The sequence below is a fragment of the Symphalangus syndactylus genome, chromosome 18 (genome assembly GCF_028878055.3).
Source record: "Symphalangus syndactylus isolate Jambi chromosome 18, NHGRI_mSymSyn1-v2.1_pri, whole genome shotgun sequence".
Lineage (NCBI taxonomy): Eukaryota > Metazoa > Chordata > Mammalia > Primates > Hylobatidae > Symphalangus > Symphalangus syndactylus.
Genome location: NC_072440.2, coordinates 17,512,845 through 17,534,075, shown reverse-complemented (window position 1 = coordinate 17,534,075; position 21,231 = coordinate 17,512,845). Strand labels below are relative to the sequence as shown.

Here is a 21,231-nt window from a genome sequence, read left to right as displayed (position 1 = left end):
TGCAAACCTAAATTTCTTTTCTTCAACCCTTCTTTCTGTTATTGGTATGTTGATGACCCCTCACCCCGCCCACTGACTTGCTGGAGCTAGAAACCTCAACTTCATCCTTGACCTCTGCCTCCTCACTTTCCCAAACCTGCCACATCTAGTCAGTGTTTAAAATCTATCAACTTTAGCCAGGTGTGGTGACTCACACCTATAATCCCAGCACTTTGGGAGGCAGGTGGATCACTTGAGGTCAGGAGTTCAAGGCCAGCCTGGCCAACATGGTCAAACCCCATCTCTACTGAAAAATACAAAAATTAGCCGGTGTGGTGGCACATGCTTGTAATCCCAGCAACTTGGGAGGCTGAGGCCTGGGAGGATGGTTTGAAACTTGGGGGGTGGAGGTTGCAGTGAGCCGAGATCGTGCCACTGCACTCCAGCATGGGTGACAGAGCGGGACTCCGTCTTTTAAAAAAAAAAAAAAAAAAAAAAAAAAAAATCTATCGACTTTGAATCCTAAAACGTTTCTCACATCCATCCAATCCTTCTGACTCCCGTTTCTACCACATACTCAGTCCTTACCAGCTCTTGCACAATCCCACAGCCTCTCGAATGACCTGTCTGCTTCTGATGTCTCCCTACTTATTTCCTGAGTTTCCTTTATAAAACACAAACCTGTACATGTGATTTACACGCTTAGAAATCACTAGTGGTTTTGCACTGCCCGTAAAAGCTAAATCCTTCAAATACAATAGAGCCCTGATATGGTTTGGATCTGTCTTCACCAAATATCAGGGTGAATTGTAGTACCCAATGCTGGACGTAGGGCCTGGTGGGAGGTGGTTGCATCATGTGGGTGCTGTTCCTGTGATAGTGAGTTCTCACAAGACCTGGTTGTTTAAAATTGTGCAGCACCTCGCACCTCACTCTGTCTTGCTCCTGCCATGCAAGAAGCCTTCTTGCTCCCCGCCTCTACCTCCCTCCATGACTCTAAGTTTCCTGAGGCCTCCCCAGAAGCTGAGCAGATGCAGGCATCATGCTTCCTATACAGCTTCCAGAACTGTGAGCCAATTCAACCTCTTTTCTTTATACATCACCCAGTCTCAGGTATTTCTTTATAGCAATGCAATAATGGACTAATACTAGCCCTCTGGAGTTCACATATTCTCAGTATATTCACTGTTTTGGGGGAGGAGGTGGAATGCTATAGGGAAGTATTTGTCCTGAATCATTCTGTGGGTATACCACACAAACTCAGAATTCTTTATTTTGGGCCTTACTTTTAGTGCTGACATGTTAAAAAGTGTACTTAAAAAAACAACTTTAGACCAGGCACGGTGGCTCATGCCTGTAATCCCAACACTTCGGGAGGCTGAGGCAGACAGATCAGTTGAGGTCAGGAGTTCGAGATCAGCCTGGCCGACATGGTGAAACCCCGTCTCTACTAAAAATACAAAAATTAGCCAGGCATGGTGGCAGGCGCCTGTAACTTCAGCTACTCAGGAGGCTGAGGCAGGAGAATTACTTGAACCTGGGAGGCGGAGGTTGCAGTGAGCCGAAATTGCGCCATTGCACTCCAGCCTGGGCGATAGAATGAGACTCAGTTTCAAAAAACAAAACAAAACAAAAACAAAAACCCAACTTTACTACCAGGCAGACTCTTTTCTTTGGCTTTAGATGATCGCTATCAAAACTTTGTCATCTCACTAGAATGTTAATGCTTTTATTTAACATGCAAGGTAGATTTTAGTCTCTCCCTTTTGCCTTCTGTCTTTTGAGAGATAAAATTCCTGAGTGTATTCGTGTTGGCTGATGCTCTTTCATAAGACATAATATTAATACTGCACCTGAAATACCTCATACCCTGCCACCCTTCTCCCCGCAGCAAACTTGAGTTTCCAACAAGAGTAAAAAGGAGAAAATGTTTTTATTTCCACAAAGGACAACTTTCAAAGAGATTAAGTTCTGAACACCCCTGGAAAGATTAGCTAGCTGCACTATGATGGAACTACAACATGAGCTATAGAGTACTGAGTGAGCTTGCTAACGGGAACACATCTTTACTAAGACAACAATGAGGGAGGACACCATCTGAGGGCGGTCACCAGCCTGCAGTTTGCATTTCCTCTGAAACCACCTAACTGTTGAAATGTGCCAAACACTGCTCTAAGCACTTTCCAAAGAGCAACACATTTAATCCTAACATTCCTCTTTACTGTAGGTGCTGTCAGTTTTCATACTTTGTATAAGCACAGTGAAGCACAGAGATTAAGTGACTTGAGCTAGTGACCCGGCAAGGAAACAGCAAGTCCTGGAATTCACATGAAGCAGTGTGACTCTGGGGCTCTCACCCAGGCCTCCCCTCTACACAGCTGTTGAGCAGAACGGCAAAAGCCAGGACCTTCCGGGGCAAGTGTTTAGCTGACTTGATTTTCTCTTCTTATACGTTTTTCCAATAAATTGGACGAAACTGATCTGCAGTAGCAAGCCTTGAGGGTCCCACAAAATTGGCCTTGGCTTGGGATGCAGGAGGAATCTCCATTTTCCTGAATTGGATGAAGGAAACCGTTATCTTTTGGAAAAATCGAAGCCCTAGTGCAGGACCTGCGTGCGGCAAGGCACTGCTTTCTGCAGAATCACACAAACTTTCCTGCATGAAGTTCAGAAGCCTTGACATAGAGCTTCTCTAACCACACACCAGCTAAGGGGCCGGGGCTGAGGCTGAGTCACCCTGCAAGTTCCCTGACAGCAGTTTAACTTCAGATTTCAACTGCTTTTCCAGTAGACTCAAGATATTTGTTGAATTGAAAGGGATGCCTGCTTTTATATACTATTTGCTGTTAGCTCTTTTAACAGATTAGCAATAACTAGTTTAACATCCCAGGGATGAGTAATTAACATATAAAATAACTTGTGTGTTGTGGCTTGTTTATCAATAGTCTTGTTTATAGTCCTTTGGGATTTTTCTGAATATTTTTCTCTATTTATTTAGAGACTAGGTTATAAGACTGGCTAATTTTCATACTTTTGGTAGAGACAGGGTTTCTCCATGTTGCCCAGGCTGGTCTCAAACTCCTGGGCTCAGGTAATCCAAAGTGCCAGGATTACAAGCATAAGCCACCTTGCCCAGCCTTGGCCAAAGAATCGTGTACTCCTTATAAATTTTACTTTAAAATCAAGTGTAATGCTCCCCACCATCATCCTCCCCACCTCTAAAGAGGAAAAAAAAAGTCAAGAAATAAATCATAGTAAAATTTGAGTCCTTCAATTTGTCATGATTTATTCTGTAAGGTAATATATGCAATAAAATTCAAAACTGAAAATTTCACTTGATTCCTTAGAATTTGGATGAAATCCTGAAAGACAATGAACGCTTTCTCTGGAAATTTAGTGTCAATGTCATCATGTAGTGATATAAAAAGATATACCATAGTGTTAAGAAAAACAGGTAAATTAGATACAACTCTCTGCTATATACTGAAAGCCATGGGAACAGCAAGGGGAACAGGGTGCCACCGCCTACAGAGTGAGAAATGAAGATGGGTCCCAGCAGAGGTAACAAACAGCAAGTGCTTGCCAGAGAGAGGGGGCTGAGAGGGAGAGGAGAATGGAGAAAGGGAGTGTGGGAATGTGAGAAAGGGCAGTTGTAGCAAGCGCAGAGGAGGAACAATCAGGTAGCGGTGCGGGGTAGCGGTGAGGTACTAGAGTTAGGAGCAGAGAACAGGAGTTGAAGGGAGCCTTCACCAGGATAGGGGCCTTGCCAGGCCCTGGAAATGACCACCTTCAAGGAACATATAGTTGAGAATTTAGAGAGCATGTAGACTGATGGCTCTGTTTTACAGTTAAACTAGAGAGACCACCTTTCTGACTTGGCTGTTTTGATGTTTTAATATGTGGTTTCATTTTCATAATGCAATCTATTTTATATTTTTCAAATCATGTTTTTTATCACAATTTAAAGTAAATTTAAGAAAGATGTGAGTCTGTTAGATGGGGGAAGTAAATAATTATCCATTATTTAAACTTGTATTAAAAATAGGCCCCTAAATTGGCCAGGTGCAGTGGCTCACACCTGTAATCCCAGTACTTTGGGAGGCCGAGGAGGGTGGATTCCTTAAGGTCAGGAGTTCGAGGCCAGCTTGGCCAACATCGTCAAATCCCGACTCTACTAAAAATACAAAAATTAGCTGGGTGTGGTGGCACGCATCTGTAATCCCAGCTACTGGGGAGGCTGAGACAGGAGAATCACTTGAATACAGGAGGTGGAGGTTGCAGTGAGCCGGGATCATGCCACTGCACTCCAGCCTGGATGAAAGAGTGAGACCCTGTCTCAAAAAACCAAGAAAAAAAAAAAAAACAACCCTAAATATAATCTTTAAATATACTGATACAGAAATTTAAAGAAATTGGCCAGGCACAGTGGCTCATGCCTGTAATCCCAGCACTTTGGGAGGCTGAAGCAGGTGGATCACTTGAGATCAGGAGTTCGAGATCAGCCTGCCCAACATGGTGAAACCCCGTCTCTACTAAAAATACAAAAATTAGCCAGGTGTGGTGGTACATGCCTACAGTCCCAGTTACTTGGGAGGCTGAGGCAGGAGAGTCACTTGAACCCACGAGGAGGTGGTTGCAGTGAGCCAAGATTGCGCCACTGCACTCCAGCCTGGCAACAGAGCAAGACTCATCTCAAAATAAAAATAAAAATAGAAAATAAAAATTAACCTAAAACCAAGTTAACATATACTGTCAGGTAAAAAAAAGATTAAAAATTTCCCAAAGGAGGTTGGAAAAATTTGGGAGGGGCACCTTCTATGAGAGGGGAACAAGCAAAGACTCCCCCACTAGTAGGACTATGCAGCCTCAAGGGATCCATGGCCACCAGATCTACCTTCTGTCACATCCCTGCACGCCTTGGCATTCCTTAATGTCTCAAAGGTGATTTGTACATACCAAGTGATATCCATACCCGTTCAGAGGCAATTACCTCTGTAATATCATTCATGTCAGAGGTCATTGTGATTCTCATCCACAATTATACCAAGGCAAACAGGGGTCAATGTTGGACAGAAGCAAAGGGGACTTGTGCTGAAATGAATAGATTCACAAGTCCCACACTTGTGGGAAGGGAAAAAGGAAGGAAGTAAAGGCCATTTTTAAATATAGAAATGTTCTAGTTTTCAGCAATTTTCAGAGTAGTGTGACACAGGGAGAGGAGCAATGTCTCTTGAGGACTTCCCAATATTTTAATGTAACATCGTGCTTGTCAAAACACCTGATAAATACATAGGCCAAAATGGATCTCTAATGAAATATATGTGGCTTTATCTTACATGATAGGATTAAGGGCATGCTCATTAAGCAAGACCAAAACTGAATACATCTATCTGCTAAACCTAGTAAGATAAAACTAGACTCAAAGTATCCTGGACAATTGAAACATCATCTGCCAAATTAAATAAAAGGCAAGTTAGTGTGATTTTAACTTGTCCTTGAGTACATTGAGAAAAGTAGAATAAAAGCTAGGTAAATAAAAGCTAGAAAAGGATCTTATAGTGATAGTGGTACATCAGCTCAAAGAGACAACAAGCCTAACTTTTTTTTTTTTTTTTTTGGAGATAGAATCCCGCTCAGTTGCCCAGGCTAGAGTGCAGTGGCACAATCTTGGCTCACTGCAACCTCCGTCTCCTAGGCTCAAGCCATTCTCCTGCCTCAGCCTCCTGAGTAGCTGGGATTACAGGTGCCCGCCACCATGCCCAGCTAATTTTTGCATATTTTTAGTAGAGACGGGGTTTGACCACGTTGGCCAGGCTCGTCTTGACCTCCTGACCTCAGGCGATCCGCCCACCTCGGCCTCCCAAAGTGCTGGGATTACAGGCGTGAGCCATCGTGCCCGGCCCAAGACCTGAATTGAGACACAGGATCTAGAGATTTGCTGGGGAAGATTTAGCCTGATTATTGATTATCAATTATTGCTATAGAACGCCTAAAAGTTTACACATAAAAACTGGGCTGAGATATGTTAATAATAAATGTTGAAATAACGAAAACACTGTCGGATGGTCACATACACATATGCACATCAAAAAGCAATGAACAGGCTGGGCGCAGTGACCCACACCTGTAATCCCAACACTCTGGGAGGTCAAGGCAGGTGGATGATCTGAGGTCAGGAGTTCCAGACCAGCCTGGCCAACATAGTGAAACCGCACAACAAAGTGAGATTCTGTCTCAAAAAACAAACAACAAAAAACCCACCAAATACTGTGACTTTCCAAGGAAAGTTGGGAAGCAAGAACTCAACTTTGGCAAGAGGATGATTAACGGATTATTTTGAGTGCTCAAATTTGACTAAAGAATTTTGTACTTGAGGGTCTTAAATGTTATATCCTCTCAGGATCTTTGCATTTTAAAATGTCATTGCGTATAAACTTCTTAGGGGAAGTAAATCTACCTCAAACTTGGAGTTTCACAGTGATGTTAATAATGGAGAGAGGGCAGGAGGGAAAAAGAAAAGACCATAATTGGGGATAGTGGACATGATAAGAGTTGAAAGGGCAAGCTCCTTGCATGACTGAATTAAAATGTTCTAATTTCAAATATATATTTCACATTCAATATAATTTTTACTATAGTCTATGGGCACTTTTTGCCAGAAGGTTATAAATAATATGGTAGACTACTAAACATACAGTTGTACATCCATCTGATCCCTTCCCACAAAAAAGTGGATAAACTTGCAAGATAAACTCATGACAGCATGAGCAATAGGAAGCTGGAAATAGGAGACATGAAATGAGTAACAGTGATTCTGCGCACTGAAAGGAAGCAGACAGTAATGATGAATGCAGTGGAGGAGCCACTAGAAAGCCAGCCACTTTATGGCACAGAGCTTGGGGAGGCCTCAGTAAGTGGGGGTGCAGCATGGGGCTGAAAAATACAGCATTAGCCCAAAGTTTCTAAGAGGAGTTAGATCCTTAACCCAGTTCAACCAGGTAACTGTCCTCATCTACTGAAAACAGGCGGGAGATTGTCAAAGTCCGTGCACTGAATGATGAGCCCATATCCCCACCCACACACAACCCTACCATCCCCTTCTCCACTTGGCTTTTAGGATGCTGGCAGCCAAGCTTGCATCTCTAGACAGGAAATCTCAAGATTTTTCTCTGGAACAAAACAAAACAAAAAAATGTTTTTTTTTTCCTCTGGGAAAACTCAACTCAGAGAAAAGACCTATATGCTGGCTGGCTGCCTTATTATTCTACGGAGAGGACTACAGGCTAGCAAGCCAGGCCCATACTGTAACACAGAGCTTCAAGCCATTTTTTAAAACATCTCTTTCTCTCTTAAAAATATAAATCAAGGCTGGGCGCAGTGGCTCAAGCCTGTAATTCCAGCACTTTGGGTGGCCGAGGTGGGCGGATCACCTGAGGTCAGCGGATCACCTGAGGTCAGGAGCTCAAGACCAGCCTGACCAACGTGGAGAAACCCCCATGTCTTCTAAAAATACAAAATGAGCTGCGCATGGTGGCGCATGCCTCTAATCCCACCTACTCAGGAGGCTGAGGCAGGAGAATTGCTTGAACCTGGAAAGCGGAGGTTGCAGTGAGCTAAGATTGCACCATTGCACTCCAGCCTGGGCAACAACAGCGAAACTCTGTCTCAAAAAAGAAAAAAATATATATCAAGACGTCTGAAGAACCTCTAACAAGAAAAATAGGAAACAGACAAAGATTTTTAAAAATTATAATACAGGCCAAGTGTGGTGGCTCACACCACCTGTAATTCCAGCACTTTGGAAGGCTGAGGTGGGAGGATTGCTTAAGCTCAGGAGGTGACAACACCAGCCTGCCTGGGCAACAAAGTGAGATGCTGTCTCTACAAAAAGTAAAAAAACTCAGCCAGGTGTACTGGCATGCACCTGTGGTCCAGCTACTTGGGAGGATCCCTCGAGCCCAGTGGTTGGAGGCTGCAGTGAGCCATGATCACATCACTGCACTCCAGCCTGGGTAAGGGTGTGAAACAAACAAAAACAAAAAATACATTATAATGTATTCAAAAAGTAAGAGAAATGATTACAGCCATCAACTAGGCTCTGATTATTCTTTAAAAGTCAGTACATTCAGAGAAAAAAAAAAGCTCTTCAAAATATCAGGAAAAAAATAAGTAAATAAAAGGCTAGAAGGCTGGGCGCTGTGGCTTGTGGCACATGCCTATAATCCTGGCACTTTAGAAGGCCGAAGTGGAAGGATTGCTTGAGTCCAGCAGTTTGAGACCACTCTGGGCAACACAGTGAGACCTTGTTTCTGCAAAAAATATAAATATTAGCTGGGCATGGTGGCACACGCCTTTAATCCCAGGTACCAGGGAGCCCCAGAGTTCGAGAATGCAGAAAGCTGTGATCGCACCACTGCATTCCAGCCTGAGTGACAAACAAAACAAAACAAAAACAAAAACAAAAACCACATACAAAAAAGATTAGATGATAAAGTTGAAGAAAGCATACAGAAATCAGAACAAAATGATAATAAGACAAAACATAACACAGAGGAGAAAAGATAAAAACAGAGGATCAATCTAGGAGGTAAAATGCCTTATATTAACAAGAATTAGAGAGAGCAGAGAAAATAGAGGGAAGGAAATTTTCAAAGAACTACCAAATGACAAATTTCCTGAAAGACATCAGCATACATAAGATCTCATAGAGTAGCCAACATAATAAATGAAATGACCTAGTCAAGACCTATCATTTTGACATCTCAAGACCCTAGGGAAAAGGAGAAGATCCTCAAACTTTCCAGGAGAAAAACAGAACACGCATCAAGGGATGAAAAATTAGAATAGCAGTCTTCTCAACTGCAGCACTGGAAGCTAGAGGACAAACCAGGAACAATGACTGCAAGACAGTGAGAGAAAAATCACTTCCAACCTAGAATTCCACACCTAGCCAACTCCCAATCAAGCATGAGGCTGGGATAAAGTCATGCTCAGATATACAGGATCTCAACATTTTTACACTCCCACACACCCTTTCTCACAAAACTACTAAAGCATGATGCACGCCCTTAAATGAAGGCTCACTTTAAGAATGAGGAAGACATGGGATTCAGAAAACAGAACATTCAATAGAGGAGAGAAAAGAAATGAAGATGATGATGTTGATGATCTGCCCCAGGATAATAGTTATGAAAGAGATCCAAAGAATAAATATCCCAATTGGAAAGTGTGGGTTAGAAAAGATGTGGCCCAAGAAACTTAAGCAAATGAATACATGAGTTAGTAATCCTAGAGAAATGAAATGTTTTAGAAGGGAATATAATAATATGCTTCGTATTATACACTTCAAAAAATGAAAAACAATTTTAGAAGTCTATACAAATCTTCCAAATTACCTATTTCATTTTGTCCATCACATGGGCATAGGCACTTTAATCATGTGACATGTAAGAACAAAAACATGGGAGAAAAGGAACCAAATGAAATAAAAATCCCAAGCTGTTAAGAGATTTCTCATACTCACCATCTCTCTGGCTATTTCCAGCGCTTCCTGCAGGCCATAGAGCCTTCCACAAACCAGGTAGATTCCATTGGCCCAGAGAATGCAACCCTCATGGACCCAAAATTCATTGCTGTCAAGAGGTAGTTCAGGGATTTGTAACTCCAGCTCAGGGCCACCTTCTGAAGTGGTGGGCACGGAGGGCTTCGAGTCCAAAACAGTCTTTTCACTGCTGCCCTCGGTGGCTGCTTTTTTACAAGGGAGCCCCCTGGACAGGGACCGAGGGCCTCCACCACAGTCTTCCGAGCGGTGGCGCCGCTTAAACCTGGGGTGTGTGGCCAGGCTCCTCTGCTCCTTCTGCTGCTGCTGCTGCTCTTCCTCCTCCTCAGTGTCCGTCTTGGAGCCATTAGAAGCACTTTTGTGCCGTACCTTAACTTTGCTCTGCATTTCTGTGGCCCTCTTAGGAGGTGGATTCTTCGGGAGAGTGGCTGCATAATCTTGGGGATAAAAAGGTCCAAAGAGGTCACCCATGTTCCGGTAACTGGCCCACTTGCCACACAGACAGCAAACCAGGTGCCCCATAACCGAAGACTCTGTCACAACAGGTCCCTGCAGCATAAAGGACGAGGCCGGGAGCGCCTTGCTTTCAGTGCTGCTAGGTGGAGGGGTCAGTGACCTCTGACCCTTCCTGCCCCTCACTAATTTGGTCTGTTCTTCTTCTTCAGCATTGATGATTGTACAAACGGCTCCAAGTTCACACTTATTTACTACATGGATGTAAGGGTAAAAAGACTTGTTCTTGGCATCGGTTTTATCCAGTGGCTGGGTGGCATACTTTAGTTTGATCTCAGGTTCTTGGGGTTCCACAATGGGAACTGCTTGTTTGGTTTTTCGCTTCCTCGGCTGGGCCCCAGGCTTCCTTCTCTCCCTCCTTTGCCTCTGTTTTTTTGGCTTTGGCTCTCCATCTGCAGAACCTTCTGGTATCTGTGGGGGCGGAGGGGGCGGAGGCGGCGGCTGCTGCTGTTTCTTTTGCTTATTCACACTACCAATGGGTCTCCCCTTCTTCTTTCCTGATGGGAAATATCCCTTTGGAGGGAAACCCTCTTGCTTCGGTGAAATCGTCACTGTATCGTTCTCCTTCTCTTCAGCCTTGGGGTTTGCCTCAGGGGCCAATACGCCCACTGGAGGTACATTCTTTGAGTCTGGAAAGATTAAAGGTGCTGTTCCACCCAGGGAACCATCTGGTCTCCCTTGGTTACTACCAGGCTTCTGTGAGGTTGTGGATGTCATGGCACCAGGGGGTTCCTTTCCCGCAGTAACTGTTTCTGCATGTGTCTCTGTCTTCACTTTGTCATCCCCGTTGCCACGCCACTCTTCTGAAGACCTTGGAAGAGGTTTCTCAATGTGCAACTCCTGGTTTGCTGGACTGACTAGGTCAGAAGCCACCTCACCTTTTCTCTTCTCTATGTCAGCATCCTGAACAGCAACACTCCCACCTTCAGGAGGACCACTCTTCAAAGACAGTATATCATCAAGTGTGACCGTGTCTCCCCCAGCCTCCGTGCTGTTTGAAGATGCGCTCCTCCTAATATTTGGGGATGTAATCTTCTGAACTATAGCTTCCAATTTCAATCCCCGTCCTTTCCGTGGGGGCAGTATTTTGGTCTTAGCAGGGCTTGTGAGGGTAACAGCAGGGCAGTTTCTATTATCTGGACTTGGAAGGTCCTTGGAGGAATCTCTCTTAGGGATAGACTTGATATCCTGACTGTGAGAAAGATGGGCATAGGAATTGAATGCTTTATCAGCGCCTTCTTTTGATGAGTGAAGGAGGCGACCTTTATCTTCAGTGCTACTGTTCTTTACATCTTGTGACTGTCTCTTACTGGGAATGGGAGAGATAAAAGAACGAACACGCCTCCTCATGATTAAGGGGTTTTGAGAAGAATGATCCTCCTGGCCTGGAAGTCTCAGCATAACATTACTAGGTTTGGATGACTGTGTAGCCTCAGCTAGTCCATGTCCATCAGTCTCATGAGGCGGCCCATACCTTTTTTGACTGGACATTCCTGGAGGACCACTGCTTTTGGCTGGAGAAGTTTGCCGAGAAAGATCCCAACAGGATTCTTGTAACTTCTGGGAGCCGTGCTTTAATTCCATGCCCTTGTTAGGCAGACCATCACTAGACATTAGGCAGCGCCCAGCCTCCTGGGCGCTGGGGTCATGGTAAGTCCCTACTGGTGGACCATACATCATACCATCTTTGTCATTTTTCAGAGGGCTCCGTACTCTGTCAAGAAACTGCTGCTGCCTTGGACTCTTCCGTGGCCCCTCCTGCCTGTGCTGTGCTGCAGCAATTACTCCCTGAGCAGAACCGCTGCTCCAGTCTTTATACTCCTCTGGTTGCTGTTGGTACATCTGTCTCTTATAATGCAGCTGAGAATTCAAACCTGCATTAGGGTCCCCATAAGCATGAGCCCGAGTATTTGCGTGATAAGCAGAGGCCAGGGTTTCTGAGTTGGGAGAAAAGGGAGCGTGTAAAGAACTCCGGTTGGCCCTCTCTGAAAAGGTCATGTGTGGATTCATGTGATGAGGGTCTCCCCCTGGGCCTCTGCTCCGCCCAGGAGACATTTTCAATTTTTCTGCAAAGTCATGATATTGAGACGGGGACCGACCCCTCATGCCCTCCCGACCACCAACTCTGCCAGTGACCCGCCGCATTGGCGTAGGTCTGCTGTCTTGGGGGCCGTAGTCTGAAAGGGAATCATGGGTCGCTGCTCCAGGGCTGGCATTGCCACGGTAAGACTCATGCTTGATGCTAGGAGGATGGCAGTGGTCTCCAGATTTCTTGTTGTTGAAACTAGCTTGAGATTTAGACTGTTCAAAGTCTTCCTCTTTTATCTGCCCGCTCTGGGATTTCAGCTTGGTTTCCATGGACACCAAACCACCAGGAAGAATGACCGACTGACTTAAAGTTGGATTGAGACGGTCATTCCTCCCAATTCTGGTGTCGGCACTCATGTGTCCCAGTGAGTGAGCCCCTGGGTCCCTGACAATCTGCCTAAGTGGAGAAATATCACAGATCACTGATCTTCTTTCAGAGAGGGAACCCCCAGGCTCATGGGCTGATGACTGAGGCTCTATTTCAAACTTTCTGGGAATTGGATAGTCAGTCAAATTGATCTGTTTCATTTCAGGAGCTGTGCTGCTTGATTTCCTTTCCCAGGGGCCCCAGTGGGGATTTTCTAATAGAGACCCAATGCTTTTGTTCAGAAGGCCCCTGCTAGCTAATTCATTGGTTTGACTAACCAAGACATTGGGCCTTGTGGTTCCTTCTAGGCTACCAGCCATCCCCTGATGCTCTTGAGTACTCCTAGAATATCTCCTGTCCGGGTGGTGGTGGTAACCTTGAAGCACTTCCTGCAGAAGGCTTGGGAATTTTTCATTTCTACCCTTTCGTTCCCCATGGCCAGTGAAATCTCCCTTTTCTTGCCCTGTAGGATACTGAGGAAAGCCACTGACATTTCGTGGCACAGCTGACCCGAAACTATCTTTGTAACTATAGCGCAGACTTCCGGGAGATTTGCTAGGCTCAGTTCTGCTTGTAAAACCAGGGCCCGCTGCAGAGTGGCCACTCTGGCCATTTCCTTCTCCATTATGGTTGGAGTTGTTATCGCCATTCTTGTTTCCTTTGCTCCCTCCTCCTCCTGGAGGCTCTGGCTGGGGAAGTGATGCATGACTGGTTTCCTTTGCCCCACCATTGCTAGGTGGCCTTTGAGTGGCTGCAGGATCATCCTCTTGGGAGCCTTTATCTTGTCCACCAGGTTTTTCTACCCGACCTGTCATGGCTTCCCGGGAGACAATCACCCCAACTGTCTTCTCATTAACCTTTGGGTTCCCGTCAGATGACAATGGCATGTCCTTAGCGCCTGGTGAGGTGGCCTCTTCTCTTGCGGCGGGACTAGCATTGAGTCTGGGGGGTTCATTCTGAGCACCTTGTGCCGGTGAGGAGCCAGCTTTCTCAGAGGCTCCACCCTTGTAGGTGGTGTCAGAGCTGGTGCTCTGGCCACTTAGTTGCCGCACTCTCTCACCTTGATCCTCTGAACTGCTGGAGCAGCCTCCATCTAATGACTCTGCCATAGGGGACTTCAGCTGTTCTTCAGGTTGTGAGGAGCCTTCAGAATTTGTGCAGCTATCTGCTTTCTTGGAAGATGAGGGCCTCTTGGAGGTCTTCTTCTGAGGAGTCAGGGCATCAGAAAGTAACATGTGCTGGACAGTGTTAGGAAGATTGGCCACTTGAGTACTCAGAGCACTCAAACTACTCAACCCAGGATCTGTCAGTCGCTTTTCTGGTACCCCTTCTAGTCCAAACCCTTTGAAGCCTGCGGCATGAGAATTAGGACTGGGCATCATTGATGGGGTTGGACTGAGTTGAGGCATTAACTGTAAAATTCTGTTTCTGGAACCCATAGGCACACTGCCTTGCCCACACTGGAGATTCTCCCCAGTCTGCATGAGAGGAGATGGGGTAGAACTACAGCTTGGAGACTGAACCACAGAGGCAGCTGGAGAAGGGTTAGAAATGGGGCTGAAGTTCTGGTGAAACTGCATGGGGGACCTCACAGGAACCTCAGGCTGGTTGTACTGCCCCACCTGGCTTTGCAGGGGCAGCTTGGTGGCAGCGTTAGTATACTGCATCACATGCTGAGAAGGGTGTTGTTGCTGCTGCGGTTGCTGCTGCTGCTGCCCCTGTTGGGTCCCTTGTGGAATCTTTGCCTGTTCAAAATTCTTCATAGATTGAGGCTGATAGCTGTAATTGGATTGTGTTCCATAAGCCTGTGCATTAGAACCCACATTGTGTCCTTCATACTGAGATCCAGCATTCACACTGTAACTGCCATCATAGCTCTGTCCAGACTGGCTAAAACGCTGTGGTGAAGGGAAGGAGGAGGAGGAGGAGGAGGATGCAGAAGACTGATAGTGTTGGCCAAACTGGCCCACTCTCAACTGGTAACCAGCAGCAGAAGATGGCAGAGTTGAGGGCCGCTGCATTGGCTGTAGATGGGATGAGCTGGATGCTGCTTGGCCAGTGGCCTGTGGCAGGGGCTGGTGGGACTGGTAAAGCTGCTGTCTCAACTGCTGGACTTGCTGCTGCTGCTGCTGGCTGGAAGCCTGCTGTTGGTACTGAGCACTCCCTGGAGAGAAAGGCCCTGTGTAATCCTGCTGATAATGCGACACACCGCCAAGGCCAGAGTGCTGTGCTTGAAACTGGCCCACATGACCCTCACTCCCATACTGATTGCCAAAGCTGCTCCCTTGTGGGGGTCCATAGCTCTGCACAGGCCCAGAAGGCCTTCGCTGAGGAGGCTGTGGGGTTCCTGTAGTCACAGGGTCTTTGTTGCCTGCCATGTAGTAAAAATCTCCAGCCTCTTTCCTGAAACCCTGGTAACCTTGATGGCCAGAGGTCTCGCTAGCCATCGCTGCCGCAGCAGCTGCTGCTCCTCGTCGTCCACCACCACTGCCACTGCCACTGCTGCCACTACTGCCACCTGCACCTCCAAAATTCTGGAACATCTGGGCCTGACGAGGGCTGAACTCTTCTAGCCGGGATGAGCCGTGTACCTCCTGTGGGTAGCTTTGCTGGTTTCCGTGGTAACTGCTTTGCTCCCGAAAGGACTGCATACTGTTCAGCAGCACAGCAGCAGGCCAACAGCCCTCCTAGAAATAGAAGAAAAGAAAGAAAAACATTAGACACGCATCTCCTCGGTACAAATAAAATCAAGTCTAGATGATGGAGGGGACAAAGATGAATCAGATGCCCAGGTGAAGCTGACTGGTTTGAATTTCTATTTTTTTTTTGTTTTGTTTTTTGAGACAGAGTCTCACTCTGTAACCCAGGTTGGACTGCAATGGCACAATCTCGGCTCACTGCAACTTCCGCCTGCAGGGTTCAAGCAATTCTCTTGCCTCAGCCTCCAGAGTAGCTGGGAACTACAGGTGCGTGGCCACCAGGCTCGGTTAATTTTTTTTGTATTTTTAGTAGAGACAGGGTTTCACCGTGCTGGCCAGGCTGGTCTCGAACTCCTGACCTCGTGATCCACCCGCCTCGGCCTCCCAAAGTGCTGGGATTACAGGCATGAGCCACCGTGCCTGACCTTGAATTTCATCTTTTATATTTTATCCTATCCGCTTCTGAAAATGCACATATGCAGAGAAATGGCCTAAAGAGTGAGGCAAGAATCTGTAGTAGAATGAAAAGCAGCATTGAGTGCATACAAACCCAATGTAGCAAAAATATGTACGTCTCATATATCTAATAATGCCTTCATTATTAGACAAATGAGCCCCCAAACGCAACCGGATTAAAATATGGGGCTGTGTTATTACTGTCAGTGAAAAACAGCAACTTTTCAATGACTCTTCCAGTTATTGGGGGGGGGGGGGGGGTGTGGGGTAAGAAAAACCAATTTTTTTTTTTTTTTTTTTTTTTTTTTTGAGACAAGGTCTCACTCTGTTGCCCAGGCTGGGCAGGGGCACAGTCATAGTTCACTGCAGCATCAAACACCTGGCCTCAAATGATCATCCTGCCTTGACCTCTCAAAGTTTTGGGATTACAGGCATAAGCCACTACTTTCATTTCTCTGCTTTCATGTATTAGGTTGATCACTGAACTGTGGGTTGTAACACTGGCTGCTGATTGCCACTCCCCAACACTGAGAAACAGACCTGGCCAGAGAACTGCAGCGAATTCCTTATGTTCAAGTGCACATTTTTGCAGCTTTACTATAACTGCCAACTACCTGTGATGACTGGTGACTCCAGGACACTCAGCCCATATGGGTTCCACACAAACTTTGGAGTCAACCTCTTCTTGGCATGATTGTGTCTAAAGTACCCCTCTCTCCACCACTCTCCTTCAATTCCCAGGTACAAAGGGCTAGACTTAAGCCAGTGAATAGCAGTGACTATTCTTCCAGATTATTTTGGGAGGTTTCCAGGAATTTCCAGCACCTTTACCTGCCATGTGATATTTTTATTTGCCAACTTTTTATATTCAGTTATTACTGGCCATTACTATGAAAGAATTAGAAGCAATCATCTTGGAGGACAGCAAAAAACAGAGAGGAAAATAGGAATTCATCAAGCCTAGGACCCAGACTCTTTCCAAAGTTATCTGACTGAGCCACCACTTTGTATTACCTTTTATAATCCCTCTTAATCAATCAATCAAGCTGATTTTTTTCCCCTTTCACCTGGGCCTGTCTCCTCAGAGTCAAAGATGAAAGGGACAAGGCCAAATTGCTCCAAATGACTTCAGAACCAATTATTTAAAAAAAACAAGTTCCAAAACACATAAAGGGTAAAGTGAGGTACTAACAGACAGTTTAGTTTAGTTACAATGGTTTATGAAGCTAGTTTCCTAGTTCCCCTGAAGGGGAGCTGAAAATGGAGTTGCCTGCAGGGAAGTCAACAACCCTTTTAAAGGTAAGTCAGATTCATCCTCTCCAATCCCTGGAGTGGCTCCCACCACATTCTTTGGGAAAGTGGTCTCAAAGGCCCCCACTCCCACCCCCATGACCTATCTGAGCTCCTCCCCTACCACTCTCTGCTCTAGCCCCACAGTCTCCTTGTTCCTGGAACAGCCCTACCACATATCTACATAGGAACTGTTCTCACCTGCACGTTCTTCTCCCAGAGCCAGACAGCTTGCTCTCCTTCCACTTTGGGCAAGTGTCACTCATTCCCTGGTCATTCTAGTAAAAACAGCCAGCTCCACACCTTTTCCCTGGCTGTAACTCCCTCCCCTGTTTTATCCCCTGCCTGGCCCCATACTTACTCCAAACAGATACATATATGCTACTTGTTTACTGTCTGTCTCTCCTCCGACTAAAATGTAAACTCCTTAAAGGGCAGAAACTGCCTGTTCCTTGCTGTAATCCTCATGTCATCACACCGGAGGGCTGTGTGAATGATTAAATGGTGTAAGAACTAGGCCTTAGAGAACTAGGCTAGAACTCACATATTCAGGGATGGTGCTGTGGGAGTGACATGAGAGAATTATAGAAAGTGAAAATAGAATATGATCAACCTAAAAGCAGAGCTGGAGGATGCTGAAGACCTTGCCTGTAAAATCCCATGAGTCCAGTTCTAAGGGAAAGACCCAACTTGAGTCCACATGAGAACTTTGAGGAAAGACTTCAGAAAGTAAATATGGATTAGAGTAGAAGATGGCCAGTAACCCCAACTTCTAAAAGCTTGACCCACATCTTGAAATATCGTTAAGTCTGAAACAGCTAGACAAGGGTCTACTTCCTTAAGCTTGATTATATATTCATGTGACCCAAAACAATCATTAAACATTCATGTGCAAATAATGTCAGAATCTAAAGGAAACAACTTCTCATCCTATTCGAAATGCCTCTGTTGCTTTGTTCCAGTGAATCTGCAGGGCAGTAGGTAATAGCTATTCAAATAGGGGATGACCATGCCTGACACTGTTCCAGCACTTCACATACACTAAACTCATTTAATCCTCACAACACCAGCACGCTCGTTTTACAGATGAGGAAACAGAAGCAGAGTTCACAAAGCTCCTAGGCAGCAGGGCTGGGGGCAGGCCATGTTCTTAACGTTACACTGCCCAGAGGGTCTTCCACATGGTCAGTAAAAGATGCCAGTTGTCCTGTCAGTTCGGCCTTGAAAGTGGGTAGCCACCCACAATAAATCTGTCCCTTCACTGCCATCCTCTCATAAGGACCTCCATACTGTTCCAGCTGGCTCTTCACCTCCCTCCCCCATCATTCTTACAACTATCAAGAGCAATTCTGTCTACACAAGTATTAATTTTTTCTCCTTGTGATGTGCTCCTGCTCTACTCCTCAGTGCCAGTGGCCTTCTCTAGATAAAACAAGGCTGAATGGGGGCTAAATTGAACAAAAACATTAAAGCTAGCAGTTTAAACTAATGAAAACCCTTCTCAAGAGATATTCTCTATAAAAAGCTGTGTTACATGTTGTTTAATTAATCCTTCTGGAAATAAAATCAAGCTTCTGAAGATCTGAGTGTATAAACAATGTTGCCACTTGCTCCATATTCTTCCTAAATAGGAGCCACCAAGAGCTAAAGGCCACTTTAAACATCAGCGTATCAGGCCTCAGGCTGCCCTATCTCCAGACAGGGAAAACAGATACACGAAGGACTCCTTCTTAGGTCTGTTCTCAGCCCTCCCCTGCAGATTCCCTGTCCTGTATGATACCCCTTTCCCTATTGTTATGGTTCTACTTTATGAAATAGAAGAAAAAAAAAATCCAAGGCCAAATACGTCCTGCAGGGTTCCAGTCATGCTAAATATTCTTAGTATACATGAAGCACCTGAGTACTAGAACATGGCTGCCCAGGTTTATCTTTTTTAGGAATGCCAAGTAAACCAATTAAGAAAACCAAGTAGCATATGCCAATGACAGAAAACGTAAACCTGCAGCTATAAAATAAGTAATAGGCTGGGTGTGTTGGCTCACACCTGTAATCCCAGTATTTTGGGAGGCCAAGGTGGGAGGATCTCTTGAGGTCAGGAGTTCAAGACCAGCCTGGGTTAAAAAAAAATTTTAAATGCACAGTGTGATGAGGTATGCCTACAGTCCCAGCTGCTCAAGAGGCTGAGGTGGGATGATTGCTTGAACTCTGGAGTTCGAGGCTGCAATGAGCTATGAATGTGCCAATGTGCTCCACCCTGGGTGACAGTAACCCTGTCTCTTTAAAAAAAAAAAAAACAACAAAAAAAGAGCTAATAGAGATAATTCCAATTTTATCCCATCATCTTTAAAAAAAGCATCAGTGTAGTCAGTTTTAAAGCACTGTGATTAGTAAGTGCCTCAATTCCTTTGTTTAAATGAATACAAATAGTAAGGAAAATCTGATACCCCAAAGGAATAAGTCACCTAAGGAACTTGCATACATACTCTAAAAAAGAGGCTGGGGTGGCTCACACCTGTAATCCCTGAACTTTGGGAGGTCGAGGCAGGCAGATCGCTTGGGCTCAGGAGTTCAAGACCAGCCTGGGCAACATGGCGAAACCCTATCTCTATAAAAAATACAAAAATTAGCCAAGCATGGTGATGCGTGACTGTAGTCCCAGCAACTCGGGGGGCTGAGGCAGGAGGATCGCCTGAGCCTGGGAGGCAGAGGTTGCAGTGAGCAGAGATCACGCCACTGCCCTCCAGCCTGGGCAACAAAGCGAGATTCTGTCTCAATAAATAAATAAAGAGGCCTACTGATGTACTTCCTATCCATACTGACTCTCCCTTTCCTGTTTTTCTCCTATATTCCTAACTTTCTGAACCGTTTCAGAAGTGCTGTGGAGGTGTATTAGTGAGGTCCAGAACTTTGTGCCTATAAATTCCAGAGTCCATGTGTCCACCTCACAAACTCACTCATAACCAGCTGCAGACTTGTTCTCCCCATCCTATTAAAGGGCTGATGACCTTGCCCTCTTATAGAAAACCAACATTGGCTTTCTCTGTCCTTCTTCCTCCATATGTCCAACAACATCCCACTTCCCAACCCATTCTCTTTTTTGGAAAGAGTGTCTCACTCTGTTGTCCAGGCTGGAGTGCAGTGGCACGACCACAGGCTCACTGTAGCCTCAACTCCCAGCTCAGGCAATCCTCCTGCCTTAGCCTCCCAAGTAGCTGGGACCACAGGCATGGGACCCCTGGCTAATTTTTAAAAAATAATTGGGACCATGGTTAATTTTTATAATTTTTTAAAAATAGAGACAGAGTCTCACTATGCTGTCCAGGCTGGTCTCAAACTCCTGGGCTCATCTCCTTCTTTGCCTTTAAATCCTCAAGATATTGACAATGATGCGTCTAGTTAGAGCCCCTGTGTGAGGGATATTCCCTGTTTGCCCCCCACAGCCTCTCCTCACCCATCTCCACCTTACTCTATGCCCTAGAAGGGACAATGGAGGGACAACTGACAGGCCCCACCACCCTCTGCCTTCTGACCCAGTTTGGCTGGTAAGAGGCAGGAGAGGAGGAAAGTGAGACAGAGGAACTTACTCTCCTGGCTCCCACCCCGAGGTTACTGAGGCTGGCTGAGACCCTCCACCAATGGCTGCAGCTCCATCAGGCAACCTGAACATATAGTCACTTTCTCCAAGCTCCAGGAACCACCTCACCCTCTGCCCTTCAGGTCTAGAAGGTAGTAGGTAACAACTCCCTGCTAACTGCCATCCCAGAAGACTTCACTTTCCTGTTGGCTTCCCCAAACCCTGCTCACCCTTTACAGTCCCTTTATTAATCTTCTGCATTGTTGTCAACTCAGCATCGTGACCACCCTCCTTCCAAGCTCTCCTCTGCAGATCAGAGGCTGAGAACTTCCGTTCCCAAACCCTTTAGCAGCATGGTTCTGGGTTACAGTTTGCAATGAGAAGTCCAAGAGAGATTTAGAAAGCAAAATAAACGTAGAGGCTGATGTTTCCTGGAGGTAGATGCAGCACACGTGGATTCATAGCGGCTTCCCCATGAGCTCATGAGAACCATTCACTATGACACTTCAGTATGAAATCATCAGGAACCTTCCCAATTCCAGTTCTTCCAGGGTTGGGTAAAGCCTTAATTCCTGTATCAAAACCATTCATACCTGGAATAGAAAACTTCTCTTTTCCTGAATGAACCCTGAATGATACAATTAAACACTCCTCAAATTACCCAGTTTGAGTGTGCCATCTGTTTTCTACTGGGACCCTGACTGAT

General features: G+C 45.6%; 1 protein-coding gene across 4 annotated transcripts in view; it reads right to left on the bottom strand.

The window, feature by feature from the left end:
* The window catches only part of TCF20 (transcription factor 20), a 107,407-nt gene that overhangs the window by 40,652 nt on the left and 45,524 nt on the right, over window positions 1–21,231 (bottom strand). For all 4 annotated transcript variants that reach the window (XM_055253034.2, XM_055253032.2, XM_055253033.2 and 1 more), the window contains exon 2: window positions 9,503–15,193. In XM_055253034.2, coding sequence (XP_055109009.2) covers window positions 9,503–15,157 — 5,655 coding nt within the window. In that variant the 5' untranslated portion in view covers window positions 15,158–15,193. The remainder of the gene's footprint in view (window positions 1–9,502; window positions 15,194–21,231) is intronic.